Consider the following 18322-nt stretch of genomic DNA (forward strand, 5'->3'; position numbering starts at 1 on the left):
TCATATAGAATTAAATAAGCAATTGTCTATGAGTAGAGAGTTCCAGAGTTCTCTTGCTTCCACACTCTGCAGGCAATAAAAGGCATAGGAATATGCTGTGTTAAACTGGCTGGGCAGGAAGAACGTTCCATTATCTGAGTGGATCTCTAGATATACAACTAATAAACAGTCATCCCTATAATAATACTTAAATAAGAGCATTGTAAAGTTCACAGGACAGGCAGTGCTTCTGTTTTAATGCCCAGCTATCAGACAATAATTCCATGATTCTAAGATCCCAGAGGGACAATCAGCTAAGAATTCCTTAGGCCTTATCAGACTAACCAGTTTACCACCGCAATCTAAAGTAAGGAGGTATAACACACCTGTCTTCTGATGGGCTATATCATCATCTAACATTCCTTCTATGTTACATACAAGCAATGCAATTGTACTTGTCCTTTCAGTAAGTGCATGCAAGATCTCCTGAACCTTCTTTTTTTTTTTTCTGTAAGACAACACTGGGGGTCACCAGCCTTTTCACTTTTGCCCCCTAGATCTAAAAGTCATAACCACATAGCACTATAAAAGGTGTCAGCTCACTTACTCCCTACTGGAGTTATCTCCTTCACCTGGGGGTGGGGATGGAGTGTGTGATAGTTAACTTTCTGTGTCAATTTCACTGAGCCATGGGATGCCCAGTATCTGTTTTTTTTTTTTAATTTTTTTTTTTATTTATTTATGATAGTCACAGAGAGAGAAAGAGAGAGAGGCAGAGACATAGGCAGAGGGAGAAGCAGGCTCCATGCACCGGGAGCCCGATGTGGGATTCGATTCCGGATCTCCAGGATCAGGCCCTGGGCCAAAGGCAGGCACCAAACCGCTGCGCCACCCAGGGATCCCCAGTATCTGGTTAAACATTATTTCTGAGTGTGTCTGTGAGGGTGTTTCCAGAAGAGATTAGCATATGAATTGGCAGGCTGAGTAAAGCAGAAGACCCTGGCTGGGTGGGCATCATCAGATTAGTTGAAGACCTGCATGGAACAAAAAAGTGGAGTGTGCTGCTGCAATGACCTCCTGCCCTGGGTGCTCCTGGTTTACACATCAGACTGACTGGCATCTGACCACTGGCTCTCTGGCTCTCAGGCCTTTGAACTACATCCCTGGCATTCATGGGCCTCCAACTTGAAGATGTGGATCAAGGGACTTCTCAGTTTCCATACTTGCCTGAGCCTTCAATACCTTATAATATATAAGCATTTTTGGCCCATTTCTCTTAGTTTATAATTAAAATTAAAGGGTTAAGAAAAAATACACCCGGGATCCCTGGGTGGCGCAGTGGTTTGGCGCCTGCCTTTGGCCCAGGGCGCGATCCTGGAGACCCAGGATCGAATCCCACATCGGGCTCCCAGTGCATGGAGCCTGCTTCTCCCTCTGCCTATGTCTCTGCCTGTCTCTCTCTCTCTGTGACTATCATAAATAAATAAAAATTAAAAAAAAAAAAAAGTAAAAAAAAAAAAAGAAAAAATACACCCTGAAGCACATAGTGGTAAAGGGGCATCTTACTGCAACTTAATCTCAAATCATTCAGGAAGAAAAAATATATATACATATTTATTTTATATATATATATATATATATACACACACACACACACACACATATATTTAAGTTTACTTAAGTTTGAAATTATTTCAAAATTAAAAACTAGAAAAGAAAGGGGGAAAGGAAAAGAGGCATACTCCAAGCAGAATATTTTCATCTCCTTTTATTGAAGGAAATAAAACTTGTGCCGCAAGAGGCAGTGGTACCTCACAGCATGACAAGGTAGCCAATGGGACTGACATGACAAGCCACAATGCTGGCCAGAGGTCCTATCATAGTGGGAGGACCAAAACCACAAAGATAGCAGGAGGTAGCAAACATCCCCAACACCCAGTGCAAGCATTTCCATTTGCAGAGAGCTTGGCCATGCATTGTAAAAACAGGGTCCCCTCACAGCTGGCAGAGTATCTTATCAAGTAGCCAAATCCATCCAAAACTAACACATAGTTTCAGAGTTGGAGATCCTTCCCTCTGGCCCAAAAACTCAGGCCATCCGAAGATCTAAGTTAATCTTTCAGCTTCTTATCCCAGATGGAAAAAGAGACTGAGTTCTTGAAACAACACACAGGGTACAGCTGGACAGAGGTTGATACCTAGCTTTGTTTTAAAAGCAGCTAAATTTTTTCCCCTGACTTCTCACACTGTTCTCACCCAGCATGTGCCCTAGGAAACCTCTCAATGTTCTAAACAAAGACAGAATTGGGGCAGCAGCCTAGGGGATGTAGGGAGTCAAAAGCCGCTACATAGCCAAGAACTTTTCACAAGAAATAGCATGGGGAGCACTACTAGTTGAAGATCCTCCCAAATAGCTGCTAGAAGCACACACACAGAAAAAACATGGTAGCTTTCTCTCCCATATCAGGATCAGCTGCGCCAAAGCCATGGTCCAGGAAGATGAGCCATTTCATGTCCCCGGCAAATTATCACGGCACTCCTCACACTGTTCCAATTTTCAAGTACGATAGGTGTTTGGGCAGTTCAGTCTCAGAAAAGCAAGCACTAAAGAAATCTCAACTGATAACAAATTGAATATTATAAAGCCAAAAATTTAGAGAGTCAAGAGCTGACTGGAGGGTGTGAGACTGGGGTGGGAAGAGAAGATTTTGCTGTGTAGAAACAGGAGTCCGAGGATTTATTGATATAAGCCCTTGATCATAAATCACCCTTATAACCACAAATTGGGAGAAAATTCCTTATTAAGAAATGGCCATCATCTGATTAGTCAGTTGCAGTTCTCTTCAACGCTGGACACATGGTTTTTAAGGGTCAAAGTCATGAGAGCACTAGACCAGGAAATGGGAGGAGCAAGGCAAGGAAGAGAGGGCATCAGGGGTTGGAATTTCTAAAATGAGCATTTATTTCACAGAAGTCTTGGCACAATGAGGCTGGAGGAAGCGTGGTTTTAGTGATTGTTCTTGGTCGCCTCCTTTGCTGCTGCAATCAGTGGAGTGAGGCTGGAGAGGGGCTTGGCAATCTTCAGGAACTGATGCTAGAAAGAAAAAAAAGAGCAAAGATGCATGACTATTTACCATTCTTCCTCAGTAACCATCATAAGATGTTAGGGGCATCCATATTTGCACAAGGTGCTGCCTGGAAAGCTTCAAATCATCCCCAAGTTGAATGACATCTTTAAAAGCTAAAGAACCATTTTGGAAAGCAAAGCTGTTGGGCAGTATCTACCTACAACTTAAACACACATCTATGTTATATCCCAGCATTTCCACTTGCAGGTATATTTCCAAAAGAAATGAGCTTGTGTATCCACCAAAAGACACAATCAAGAACATTCATAGCAGTTTTACTTACAACAGTCAAAACTAAAAAGAATGTCTAAGAGAATGAAAGAATGAAATGTTGTATTTTATAATACTATACTGAAAATCACACAGCAATCTAAAAGAATGAATAATTGATACACTGACAATGGATGAATCTCACAGACATTATGTTGAGTGAAGGAAGCCAGACAAGAGAGATTTCATATTGTATGATTCCGTTTTATATTAGGTATGACTAAATGATGATAATTGGAATAATCATCTCTGGGGAAAGGTATTGACTGATCATGACCCAATGGTATATTGTAATACTGCATTTCAGGAGCACTGATCTAGGGATTTATTATTCTCTCTTTGAATCCAATAAAGCCTTCAATAGCTTGGTCCTTTCCCAGATCACTTTTACTGGGCTATACTTTGGGCCACACCCCCAACTATTAAAGAAGACCATTTTGGAGAAAACACTGTATGAAAACTGCATCTACATTTTCAGCAAAATTGTTATGGAAAACAATTCATTATGTAACTCAGAGCCTCTTAACTAAAAATGATTTTTCTTACATTTAGTAGTAAAAAGGCTTTGTGTCTTGAGGATGTTATGTTTTTCCATTTGATAAGAAATATAGAAGCTATCACATTTCCTTTCTGTCCTAGTCACCAGGAAACTGAGAACCAAATTTGATGTTTAAACAAACCTAACTCAGATGATTAGCGTATTTGATCTTCTGCCATCCTTATAAGTCCTTTTTATTAATCATATTGTATATTATATAGGCACATATAGGTATATATACACATTCATTGTTGGAAGTTGCTTCATGTTCTTTTCGGACAGAGACAGGATATAAAAAGGCACTGAAAACAAGAAATTAATATGAAAGATTCAAGTAAAAGATTTTGACTAAATCGTAAAGATACAAATTCTAACATAATACCCTAGGTATTTTTGTCCATACATGTGTTCCCACAGGAGAAACAGATGTGAAGCTTTTGTGATTTAAGATACCACCCCCCAAAAAAAGATACCCAAAATCATGGTTTTGAATATTTACAATGTACAGTAACAAGTTTAAGAGCCATTGTTAACAAATCACATGTTTCTGTAACTTCCCTCTGGGTTGAGAAAGCAGCGTGATCCAAGATCCACCTGGGAGGCCTCAGTTTCCTACTCCGTATAATAAAGTATAAGAGATAAGCCCTAAAGCCCTTTCAGTTCTAGCACTGTCTGAGACAAAAGAGCAGTGGCCAAGAGCATATACACTTGAGAGCCAAATAGACATGGGTTAAAACCCTGGGTCCGGGATCCCTGGGCGGCCCAACGGTTTAGCGTCTGCCTTCGGCCCAGGGCATGATCCTGGATCCCGGGATCGAGTCCCACATCAGGCTCCCTGCATGGAACCTGCTTCTCCCTCTGCCTGTGTCTCTGCCTGTGTCTCTGTGCTTCTCATGAATAAATAAATAAAATCTTAAAAAAAAAAAACCAAAAAACACCCTGGGTCCACTGCATATTAGCTACATAATCATGGAAAAGTCACCAAACACTTGAAACCTCACTTGCCCACCTATAAAAATGGGAATAGTAGAACCTATAAATCACAGGGTGGTCATAAAGAACAGATGAAAATATAAAGCACTCAGTGCCTACAGTGTGGTAAAGATTCAATATAATGCATTTATTGTTACTTAGGTGTCACAGGAAGAAAACTCTAGAGGGCACTAATCTTTCAATTATAATTTGGTACCTAATTAACAGTATCTTCACCAATTATAGGCTTAGAGTACTATCTGAATTATTTTCCCATGCCTAGGATTTCCAGAGCAAATCGCATATGGAAGGCAAAGGGAACCTACATGGTATTGCCTGATACAAGGTATTTTCAGTCCCAAAGAATCCTAGAGACTAATGGGTTACAGTTGGTAGAGCCCAAATCTCAAATCTAATGGACCAGTGCTCTGTAAATCCATAACCTTGACTACAAAGAGATGTTAAATATGTTCTAGAAGGTAGCATTTCAGTGAAAGTGAATACTTTTAAGTAATTTCATTCAATTCAATAAATATTTTCTGAATACCTTTTCTAAGGTCCTAGGTATAAGAGGAGACCCAGAAATTAAAAAGATAGAAGTTATAATCTAGTGGGAAAGACAGAGTCATTCGTAACTAACTTTAACACAGTAGGTATGCCCTGCCTTGCTAACTTGCTCTTGGTCCTCATAATAAAGTAACCAACTATGCATGCCTACAGATTAATCACCATCATAAAGCTGAATGTGATACTTGTGTGGTGGCCTGCTAAAAGCAGTTTTTGCAACCGTGTGAAATAATTATGTAATTTCAGGACTAAGCAGGTGGAAGTATAAAAAGCTTGGTAAACCCGCGACTCCAGGGTCCCCAAAACTCTAATTCAGGCAAAACAAAAGAAGTGCTGATGAAAGTTACAGGCAAAGTTCAACAGGAGCTCAAAAAGTAGATTTTTAAGCTAAGTCTATGAACATGTACAGAATTTAACAGACTGAGGAAGAGCCTCAGGGAATAATATGAACAAAGGTCCAGAGATAAAGGCAGTTAGGGAACTAGGAATATAAATTGAGTGTGGGAAGTGTAGGAAAGAAGCCTAGTAGTGCCTTACAGACAAAAATGAAGCAAAAAAGTCTTGGTTTAGTGATCTCTTGAATTTGGAGCTTCCCTGCATAGAGACAATTACCTGCAGCAGCTCTTTAGCTGAACCTCTCTTCTCCACATCCATCTCAAGACAGCGGTTCAGAAAGTCCCGGAAGAAAGCTGACAGCTTCTCTGGGTTCTGAAGCTCTGGGGTCCCATTGGTGGCAATGAGGTACAAGGCCTGGCAATACAAATGGGAGAATCACCTTAAGCTCTAGCGGGAGTTCTTTAAGTGCCCAGACCTGTCCTCTAGAAAGATGGTCAGCTGCTTTATGCCTTTAGGACACAAAGAGTAACTTTGGTATACTGGAAAGAAAACGACCTAAGGATCAGAGTTAACATTTAAAAGGCCATGTGACCACATGCAAGCCAGTGAACTTCCAAATTCCTCATCTGTAAAATAGGGATGAGAATAGTAACCTATCTTACAGGTCTGTAAAAATAAAACAAGATAGTATTTTGGAAAGCACTTATAAACTTATAAAGTGTGTTCCAGACCCATGGGTTTATTATTATTCTTGATTATAGATCTAAAGGGTTTATTATTCACTTATTCACTTAGCCTGGTTAGTTAAACACCTATCTGCCACTTGCTGGAGGAAATTACTCCTGATGTCTTCACCTTAGTCACCTAAGAACTGTTTTCTTCTAATAAGAGAGGAATATAAAAATAAAGTGTTCCATAAAGCAACAATATGTTTCCCTGTTACCTCCCTGTCCCCTAACATGAACAATCTTATGAGACAGGTTTTTTTTTTTTTAAAAAAGCACTCAGCACTTTAATTCATAAAGTATTTACACAAACACTATCTCATTTAAAGACCACAATAAATATGAATAATAGACCAGGCAAGAATCATCATCCTCATTTCACAGATAAAGTGCAGAAACATGAAGAAATATGCCTGGGACCAAGTTATTCATATGAGCTTATGTCCTCTGATTCTAATGTGATTCCAGTTTTATTTCTATCACACCCTACTGATCATCATCTTCAATAGGCCACTGTAAGATGGGGCAAGATGGTATGTAGAATCAGAGGGCAAAGCTGGGACCTTTGGGCAGTTTCAGTTTGGTACACTGAAGCACTTTCCAATAATCAGAGCTATCCAAGAGGTAACCAGTTAAGATAAGACCACATATCAACACCAAAATACACACGATTCCTGCACTGGATGGAAGGTTCCAAGAAATGAGAAAATAAAAGCCATCAGAATAATTCTCTTATCTGCCCATGACCAAAATTACTATTTGCATTTGTGTTCATATACTCTACCTTCCCTCTCTTATTATAATGGATAAATTGTCCATACTCGAATCTCATACTCTTTCCTTCAATATTTGATCCAACACCTCTCATGTACTTAAGGATATCACTCCTACAGGTATCACTTCTCTCTTGTATATGACTACATTCCTCCTCTCCACTACATTATTCTTATCAGCAACACAAACATGTTAAAAATAATATCATCTTAAAAAAATAAAACCAAAACCCTCAAGTTCCTGCTCCATTTCTCTGTTCCCTTAACAGCAAAATTTCTTAAATACAACTGCTTCACATGCCATCTCAACAACTTCTTCCCTTCTGATAAATTTACTTTAATCAGGCTTTCATTTCATTGCTATGACTCCACTGATACTGACTGTCAAGCTCATCACTAACCTCCACATTGGCAAATCTAATGTTTATTTCTCAGTCTTATATGATCTATTAGTGACATTTTACATGGTGGTCCATCCTTCTTCTGTGAACACTTCGTTGTCTTGGCCTTCAGCACACACTTCTCTCAGTTCTCCTCCTACTAATAAGGCTACTCCTTAGTCTACTTTGCTAGTTCTTCCAACCTGTAAGCCTGAGAGTACCCCAGGGCTCAATACTTAACTCTTATTTCCTGGTGAGTGATTGCATCAATCTTCTATGCTTTAAATAAACGAACGATATACTACCTCCTGACAAATTTATAGCCCTGACCTCTCACCCTTGAACTCCAGACTCATATGCCCAATTCTATTCAATATCTCCACTTGGATGTCTAATAAACATTTCAAATCATCACATTCAAAACCAACTTGGTTATCCCATTTTACCTGCTCTTCAACCATCTCAGTAAATGGCACTTAATTTTTTCAGCAGTTAGGGCCCAAAATCTTACAGGCATTGTTGATTCCTCTTTCTCTGATACCTATTTCATCTTGTCAGCTGTATATTCAAGGTATTTCCTGACTTTAACCACTCTTTATTACTATAAAATACACCACCAATACAGTGCAAGCCACCATTCTTATCTGAACGATTATCATAGTATTTCAGTCCGTTTTCCATAAAAGCAGTCAAAATGGTTAATTTATAACATAAATTAGGTTATACTACTCCTCAGCTCAAAATCCTCGAATGGCTTCCAATCTCTTACAGAATAAAAGCCAAGTTCTCACAATGGTCACAGGGTCTTACCCGATTCGGCCCCCTGCTAGTTCCCTGACCTTGTTTACTATCCTCCACCCTGTTCACTCACTCAGGGACATTGGCCTCTTTGGTTTTCTTCAGGATACAACGAGTGTGTTCTTAAATCAAGTCCTTTGTATACTTGATACCTGGGAAACCCTTGCATCAGATTAATTTCATGGCTTGCTCCTTCAGGTTCCTGCTCAAGTAATTTATGAGAGGACTTCCTTCTCTACTCGAAATAAAATAGCACAATTCTCCCTCTTTCCCAGTTACTCTCTCTCAAGCCTCTTAGCTTTTTTTCCACAGTACTTACCTTCTGTTACTATATATTAATTTTTTCATAGCATTAGAACAGTTTCTTTTACATTATAGGAACTCAAATAATTGTTGAATAAATGACTATTAATATCTCTTTTCTTTGAGTATTTATATTTATTTGAAATCCAATAGTGCCTAGTTTTATCCAGAAAAGCAGATCCAGGTTGAAGACTGTTGGGAATAGTCCAAGTCCCATTTCCTGGGACTAAAGACAATAGCCCAAACATCTTGAAATGGGACTAATAACACTCACTCTCAAAGGATTTTCATTGAGGTATGGGGGCTCCCCTTCAATCATTTCGATGGCCATGATGCCCAGGGACCAGATGTCAACCTTGGGCCCATAGGCTTTCCGCGTCACAACCTCTGGTGCCATCCAGTATGGAGTTCCCACCATGGTGCTCCGTTTGCTCTGCTCTGGGGTGATCTGGGCACAGAATCCAAAATCAGCTAGAAAAAGAAAAGAAAAGAAGGAATGGACTTATATTTAGGATATTCCTTCCATAAGTACTGATTATGTGCCTATCTCTAGGTGTCAAGCTCTGCCTGACTCTCAGCCACTGCAATCCCTTGTCTCTCCAGGGCTAGAATCACGTGACTGCCACCTTCATGACCAGCTCTTAGCCTGTTCTCTATTTAACCTTGAAAACAAGCAGGAAGAAATATCATTTCTGGCCTCCTACTACTCCTCAAACTAGAAGAAATAGGCATTAAAATCTAAGCTGCCCAGTTTGGCCTCGATTACTTGCCCCAATTCTGCTTTCTTCTTGAAGACTATTCCCATGCCTTAGAATCTGGCAATTGAGGTCCTTGCTTTATTTCCTGGGCATGAGTCCCAGACTTAAACCCCAAGCATGGCCCTGCTTTAATCAGTTTCTCAACCTGTGCCTCTGGACAAAGATTGCTAACAATCTTCCCATAGCTGCCCATCTACCTGTAACACACCTGTTTGGATTATTGGTCCTTACACTTTTGAATAAAATGTTCTGCTTATAGTTCATTCACATTAAATTGTAATTATGTGTTTATTTAAATTATGAGGCCTTTGATAGGAAGGACTATGTCTTCTTATTCATTTTTTTTTATTCCTAGAGGGCCCAAGTATAACAGACATTTGATAAAAGTTTACTGAATGAATGAATCAAAGAAATTACACTGAACTCTATTTTGTAATCACGTATTTCATGTCTTCAGTACTGGAATAAGAGCTACTTGAAAACTGGCAAAAGTATCCTTGGTGCCCAGCACAGGACCTAGCAGAGAGTGGGCATTCAGTAAATTTTTTGGTTAAATATATAGATGAATGAACAAAATAAATCACACCCTGTAAAGTACTGAGTAATATAAAGAGCCTGCCTATCTCAGGAAATAAAGACATACTTCATTTTATTGCATATCACAGGTTTGTGGTAACTCTGTGATCAGCAAGTCTGTCAGTGCCATTTTTTCCAACAGCATTTACTCACTTCATGTCTCTGTGTTATGTTTTCTAACTTTTTTTTCTTTTTTTAATTCATGACAGACACAGAGAGAGAGGCAGAGACATAGGCAGAGGGAGAAGCAGGCTCCCTGTGGGAAGCCCAATGCAAGACTCAATCCCAGGACTCCAGGATCATGACCTGAGCCAAAGGCAGATGCTCAACCACTGAGCTACCCAGGTGCCCCTAACTTTTTCATTATTATTATAATATTCGTTATGATAATCTGTGACCAGTGATCTTTGATGTTTCTAATGTAACTGTTTTGGGACACCAGGAACTATACCTATAAAAGATGGGAAACTTAAATTGATAAATGTGTATATTCTGACTGCAGACATGGTGGAAATAGATAGAGAACTAGCATGAGAAGTGGGGCCTGAAGATGTGACTGAATTGCCACAATCTCATGATAAAACTTGAACAGATGAGGAGTGGCTTCTCATGGATGAGCAAAGAAAATGGTTTCTTGAGAAGGAATCTGCTCCTGGTGTAGATGTTGTGAAGATGGTTGAAATGACACAAAGCATTCAAAATATTACATAAACTAAATTGGTAAAGCAGGGTTTGAAAGGATTGACTCCAATTTTGAAAGCAGTTCTACTGTGGGTAAAATGCTATCAAACAGCATCGTGTGCTACAAAGAAATCATTTGTGAAATGGAAGTTGATGCAGCAAACCTCATTATTGTTTTATTTTAAGAAATTACCACAGCCACCCCAGGCTTCAGCAACCATGACCCTGATGAATCAGCAGCCATCAACATGGAGGCAAGACCAGCACAAAGATTATGACTCACTGAAAGCTCATATAATGGTTAGCATTTTTTAGCAATAAAGTATTTTTTTGGGACACGTGGGTGGTTCAGCAGTTGAATGGGCTCAGGGAGTGATCCTGGGATCCCGGATCGAGTTCTGCACCAGGCTTCCTGCAGGGAGCCTGCTTCTCTTCTCCCTCTGCCTATGTCTCTGCCTCTCTTTCTCTCTCTGTGTCTCTCGTGAATAAATAAATAAATAAATCTTTTTTAAAAAAGTATTCTTTTTAATTAAGGTGTGTACATTTTTTTTAGACATAATGCTATTATACCCTTAACTGACTATAATATAGTGCAAATATAACTTTTATATACACTGGGAAAATTTCATTTGACTTGCTTTATCACAAGGTTTGTTTTACTACAGTGGTCTGGAACTAACCTGCAATATCTCCAAGGTGTGCCTGTAAGTAAAGACACTGCTGAAGTCTCTTCCCCACCCGCCCCCTTTTACTGAGTCTTGTAGCTACAGTTACATGATTAGCCCCCCCCCCCCCACCAGGGTCCCATCAGGAAGAGAAGTATCATCACTCCTACTCACTTAGCTTGACAGAGCCATCCATTCCCAACAGGATGTTGTCACTCTTGATGTCTCTGTGAATGACCTGGTTCGAATGCAGAAACTCCAAAGCCTGCAGGCACTGTTGAAGTGGGTGGGCAAGGGAGAGAGAAAGGACTTACAAATGAAGACTTAGAGAAAATCAACTAATCCAACCTCCTCATTTTATGACAAAGTGAGGTCCCAGTGAGTAAAGAAATTGTTCTAAATCTGTAGCAAGGCAGGTCTACAGCCTAGTCTCCCATCTCCTGGCTAGCTAAGCACTCTTCCAACTTGGTGCTGCTTTATGCCTTTTTTATAATATACCTTATTATAATACATCTTACAATAGTTTTCTTTAAGTACAGAAGTTCCTCTAATGTATTTTGGAATTTTGTGGGGTTTTTGGTTTTGTTTTTTTTTTTTAACCAAATATTAGATCTTTAACAAAGAACCTGAGAGGCCCAAGCAAAACTACTGAGGAAGAATGGAAATGATTTTGTAAAAATAAAACTGAAGGAAAGTGACAAAAACAGTCATATCTGAGACATATGAAGTCATATTAGAAACAGTGAAGTCAGGAGAAATGTTTTTGGTGAGGAGACAATTTGTCCTGTTTTGGGTATGTTCAATTTTACATACCTACAAACATTTGCAGACAAATGTTCAATAGACAATGAACATATGAGTCTTAACTTCTATACAGAGATCTGGACTTGAGATAAATATTTATGAGTCATTTGTAACCAGGTGATTTTCTTTAAGTTATAGGAATGGTTGGAACTGGCAAATGTTATAGAAGGTAAGAGGAGAAAGAAAAGAACCTTGGAAAACATGTATAATTAGCAGGCAGAATGAGTAACACAGAGACTGAATGGAACAATGAAAATGCTTGATTCTTCCACTACCTAACAATATCATTCTAAACAAATCACTTACTGTTTTCCCATCTGTAAAATGTGGGGATTAGAAAAGATCATCTCAAGTTTGCTACTAAATCTACTAGTTTAAGTCCGTAACACAAAGCTAAAATTTTAGAAGCTTCCACCACCTAAAAAACACTAAAGATACAAACCAATTGGAAAATACTATTTAAATGTTCTCAAATTAATATTTCACTAAGAACATACTAATGGCTAAATTAAGAACAAACCAATATTCAGAAGTAGCATTTCTCTGAAAAAGAGTTGTTTTCCTTAGGCTGCTGGAGGCCCTGGCCTTTGGATGTCAAGAATTATATTAAAAAATTGATTTCAAGAAATTAGAACCCTTATACATTGTGGGAGCATAAAATGGTATGGCCACTTTGGAAAACAGTTTGACCATTTCTCAAACAAGCACAGAGTTGCTGTATGAGCAGAAGTTCCACTCCTAGGCATATATACAAGAGAAATGAAAACATTCATCCAAAAATACAAGTACGTAGCATTGTTCATAATAACCAAAAAGCAGAAATAACCCAAATATCCATCAATTAATGGATGATAAATAAGTGCAATCCTATATTTTAATAAAAAGAATGAAGCACTAATATATACTATAATATGGATGAACTTTCAAAATACACTAAGGAAAATAAACGAGTGACAAAACGAGCATTTATTTTATGATTCCATTTATAGGAAATGTCCAGAATAAGTAAATCTATAGAGACAGAAAATAGATTAGTGGTTACATAGGGCTGGGAAGGCTGAGAAGTGGAGTGGGTAGGGCAGTACCTGCTAATGGGTAAGGAGTTTTTTGGAGGAGGGGAGTGATGAAAATGTTCTAAAATTGATTATGGTGATGGCTGTACAGCTCAATATATCACAAACCATTAAATTATATACTTTAAAATGGGTGGATTATATGGTAATATGAATTATATCTCAATAAAACTTTTTTAAAAGGGGGATGATTTACGTACTATTTAATATTTTTTAGGGACGCCTGGGTGGCTCAGCAGTTGAGCGTTTGCCTTCGGGTCAGGGAGTGATCCTGGGATCCAGGAGCGAGTCTCACATGAGGCTCCTCACAGAGAGCCTGCTTCTCCCTCTGCCTGTGTGTCTCTGCCTCTCTCTCTGTGTCTCTCATGAATAAGTAAATAAAATCTTTAAAAAATAATAAAAATAATAGTATTTTTTAAATTATGTAATATTTAAAATTTTTTCCAAGGGCTTTTTGATCCATATGGCACCACTAAGGTATGTGTACACACACACACACACACACACACACACACACACACACACACACACACAATGAATTCCCATTTTAAAGATAAATAAGTTGAGGCAAATTGATTTCCTTAAGTACATATATGCATGTATCCTCAACCAGTGAAAGTCAGTTCAGGCCCTGGATGGAAAGCAGGATCAGGCCCTGGATGGAAAGCAGCGCTAAACCGCTGAGCCACCAGGGCTGCCCTGAAAAATATTTTAGACATTATTGTGGTATGTGGCTTTCCAAAGGGCCACAATATATAAACAGATATGCAGTATATCTATGGTATTAATACTTCATGGGGGGAATGTGATTAGGAAAAAATGTGTTAAAAGACTCCTTAGGAGAGAGAGGACAAAAAAATTGAGAAACACTGCATTAGCAGTACAGCAGAGAAAAGAAGCCACAGCTCCTAAGAGTCCTGGGCTTGTATTAATTCTTAACCTGTGTGTGTGTGTGTGTGTGTGTGTGTGTGTGTGTTCTAGATCCTTGGATTTTTAATGAAAAGGTGATATTTTCTAGGATGAAACTGATTTTATATGGCTTTACTTTTCCTAACGTTAATTAAATATACAACTACATTATTTCATCTGAATGCCTCCAGATCTTAAATCATCAGACCCTATCATACTATTAAATTTAACCCTGTTAATACTCTGAACCTAAGCTTCTCCTCTTTCCTTAACTCCCAAACTCTATTATTGGGCTACTGGAAAGTTCCAGTCAGCAAAACACCCAATATCCTCAACTACTCTGAATATTTTCTTCATCTTCTTGCTCTAATAAAAATATGGCTGGGGTGTCTGGGTGGCTCAGTCAGTTGAGCATCTGGCTCTTGACCTCAGCTCAGGTCTTGCTAGAAATACAAAAAAATATATGGCTATCCACAGTAGTCAGACAACAAAAAGAAATAAAAGGCATCCAAATCAGTAAGGAAGGAGTCAAACTTCCACTATATTTGCAGATGACATGATACTTTATATGGGAAACCCAAAAGACCCCACCAAAAAATTGCTAGAACTGATGCACAAATTCAATAAAGTTGCAGGATATATAATCAATGTACAGCAATCTGTTGCATTTCTACATACCAATAATGAAGCAGAAGAAAAAGAAATTAAGGAATCAACTCCATTTATAATTGCACCAAAGTCTAAGATTTTGGAATAAACTTAACCAAGAGATGAAAGACCTACTATACTCTGAAAACTCTAAAATACTAATGAAAGAAATTGAAGATGACACAAAGAAATGGAAAGTTACTCCATGGTCCTGGATTGAAATCACAAATATTGTTAAAATGTCTGTACTACCCCAAGTAATCTGCACATTCAATGCAATCTCTATCAAAATACCAATAGCATTTTTCACAGAGCTAGAACAATCAATCCTAAAATTTGTATGGAACCACAAAAGGTCTCAAATAGCCAAAGCAAGCTGAGAAAGAAAAAAGCAAAGCTGAAGACATCACAATTCCAGCTTGCAAGTTATATTACAAACCTGTAGTAATCAAAACAGTATGGTAGAGGCACAAGAAACAGACACACAGATCATGGAACAGAAAAGAAAACCCAGAACTATATAGTCAACTAATCTTCCACAAAGCAGGAAAAAATATCCAATAGGAAAAAGACAGTCTCTTCAACAAATGGTGTTGGGAAAACTGGACCACAACAGGCAAAAGAATGAAACCGGACCACTTTCTTACACTATACATAAAAATAAATTCAAAACTGATTAGAGACCAAAATATGAGACATGAAACCATAAAAATGCTAGAGGAGAACACAGGTAGTAACCTCTTTGGCATCGGCCATAGCAACTTCTTTCTAGATATGTCTCCAGGGACAAGGGAACAAAAGCAAAAATAAACTATTGCGACTTCATAAAAAATAGCTTCTGCATTGCAAATGAAACAATCAACAAAACTAAAGACAACCTATGAAATGGGAGAAGACGTTTGCAAATGATGAAGGGTTAATATAAAAAATATGTAAAGAACATAATAAGCTCTACACCCCCCAAAAATAAAAACAATTAAAACATAGGAGAAGACATGAATAGACATTTTTCCAAAGAAGAAATATAAAGGGGACGCCTGGGAAGCTCAGCGGTTGAGTGTCTGCCTTCGGCTCAGGGAATGATCCCAGAATCCAGGATCCGGGATCAAGTCCCACATCGGGCTCATTGTGGGAAGCCTGCTTCTCCCTCTGCCTGTGTCTGTGTCTGTGTCTCTGCCTCTTTCTCTCTCTCTCTCATGAATAAATAAATAAAATCTTAAAAAAAAGAAATATAAATGGACAACAGACACATGAAATGATGTTCAACATCACTGATCAAAAGAGAAATACAAATCAAAACTACAATGAGATATCACCTCACACCTATCAGAATGGCTAAAATCAACAACAAAAGAAACAACAGGTATTGGCAAGGATGTGGATAAAGGGAAACCCTCTTGCACTATTGGTGAGAATGCAAACTAGTCTGGTAACTCTGGAAAACAGTATGGAGGTTGCTCAAAAAGTTAAAAACAGAACTACCCTACCATCTAGCAACTGCCTACTAAATATTTACCCAAACAATACAAAAGTACTAATTCAAAGAGATACATGCACTCTGATGTTTATGGCATTATCTACACTAGCCAAATTATGGAAAGAGCTCAAATGTCCACCAACTGATGAATGGATACCTACATACATACACACAATGGAATATTAATCAGCCATAAAAAGAATGAAAATTTGCCATTTGTGCAACAGTGTGGATTGAACTAGTGAATTATGCTAAGTGAAATAAGTGAATTAGAGAAAGACAAATAGTGTGTAACTTCACTCATATGTAGAATTTAAGAAACAAAACAAACATGGAAGGGGGGGGGGGGAAGCAAACCAAGGAACAGACTCTTAACTAGAGAATGAACTGATGGTTACCAGAAGGGAGTTGGACAAGGGGATGAGGATTAATTAATGCACTTGTTATGATGAGCACTGGGTGATATATGAAGTACTGAATCACTATATTGTACACCTGAAACTATTATTACACTATATGTTAACTAACTCAAATTTAAATTAAAACTTTTTAAAAATGTGGCTATCCCCTGAGGACACTGCTTCTCACAGAGGCTTTGTAAAGAGGTTTTTTCCCCCTATTACAAAAGGGTATTACAGACCTTAGACATTCAATAGCAATGAGGAGAAAAAAATACCTACTTGAGTTTCATTTTCTATTTCTTTTGCCTGAGAGTATTTTACCCTGATTTTTGCATGGCTTGCTTTTTTGTATATTTAGATCTTTATTCAAATCGACAGCAAAACCATCCCTATTTTAAAATAGTACCTCCTTTGTTACTACCTTCTTTCTGTTTTATTTCCTTCATAGCACATGGAAGAAAATAGGCAAGTAAAATAAAAAGGTGATTAAAAATATATCCACATAAAAGAGAGAACTATTACAAAATATTTATAGCAGTCACCTTTAAGGTTGAAATTGAGTGATTTTATAATATATGTATGTAATTTTGATTTTTCTACAATGGGCATATACTTTTATAATCAGAATAAAGTTATCTTTAAAAAACAGATCATAATGATAGCAATTTCAAAACAGCTAACAAAAAACTAATAATGGGGGGATCCCTGGGTGGCTCAGCGGTTTAGCGCCTGCCTTTTGGCCTGGGGCGCGATCCTGGGGTCCCGGGATTGGGTCCCGCATCGGGCTCCCAGCATGGAGCCTGCTTCTCCCTCTGTCTGTGTCTCTGCCTCTCTTTCTCTCTCTCTCTCTATCATGAATAAATAAATAAATCTTAAAAAAAAAACAAAAAAAACAACTAATAATGGGAGAGTTCAGCTAATTTCTCCCACCTTCAATGCCCAGGTTGAGATCCATCAGATGCAGAACTTTGAGACACCGATATAAAGGCCACTTCCTGCTCAAGGCTGGTTGGCCGTTGGCCTTACCTCACGGCAGACAGCTGCAATCTGGCCTTCATCCATGCAGGTTTCTGTCACCACATCTGTCAAAGAACCTCCAGCCAAGTATTCCATGACAACCCACAGCTCATCTCCCACGAGGTAACTATAGGAGTACAGAAAAAGGGTAAGAAGGAATAGAATATATTGATCCATAGCACTGAGTTTCAAAGGCTAAGCATATACATAGAGTGAACCTGTATCTCCAATAGCTCTGGAAAAGTCTAGTCTATACTGGACTGGCTTGAGCAGTGTGGTATGGCATTTTATTGTCATCCTGATATTGGAACTACTGCTGGGCAGATAGAGAGACTGATAAAGAAAAACAAATGGCCTCCAGCAAAGGGTAAGATTTGCATCCTATTCTCTTGATTCAGAATCTAGTACTCTCCATAGAGTCTATATTCTTTATAACTGAAAGTCTTGTAGTTTTTTAATTTCCAGGAAGGATATATATGACAGATTAGGTTGTTCTTCAACAATCTCTTTTGAGAGAGAAGACTGTGGGGACGTGGACCAAAAG

The 18322-nt window shown here is 38.5% G+C and overlaps 1 protein-coding gene across 3 annotated transcripts in view; it reads right to left on the reverse strand.

Moving 5' to 3' along the window:
* Nucleotides 1-1732: 1732 nt before the first annotated feature.
* The window catches only part of PAK1 (p21 (RAC1) activated kinase 1), a 144348-nt gene continuing 127758 nt past the window's right edge, over nt 1733-18322 (reverse strand). For all 3 annotated transcript variants that reach the window (XM_077867170.1, XM_077867173.1, XM_077867172.1), the window contains 5 exons: nt 17788-17905; nt 11624-11723; nt 9044-9240; nt 6067-6204; nt 1733-3073 (listed from right to left, as the gene is read on the reverse strand). In XM_077867170.1, the coding sequence (XP_077723296.1) occupies nt 2987-3073; nt 6067-6204; nt 9044-9240; nt 11624-11723; nt 17788-17905 (640 nt within the window). In that variant the 3' untranslated portion in view covers nt 1733-2986. The remainder of the gene's footprint in view (nt 3074-6066; nt 6205-9043; nt 9241-11623; nt 11724-17787; nt 17906-18322) is intronic.

The sequence above is a fragment of the Canis aureus genome, chromosome 23 (genome assembly GCF_053574225.1).
Source record: "Canis aureus isolate CA01 chromosome 23, VMU_Caureus_v.1.0, whole genome shotgun sequence".
Taxonomy (NCBI): Eukaryota; Metazoa; Chordata; class Mammalia; order Carnivora; family Canidae; genus Canis; species Canis aureus.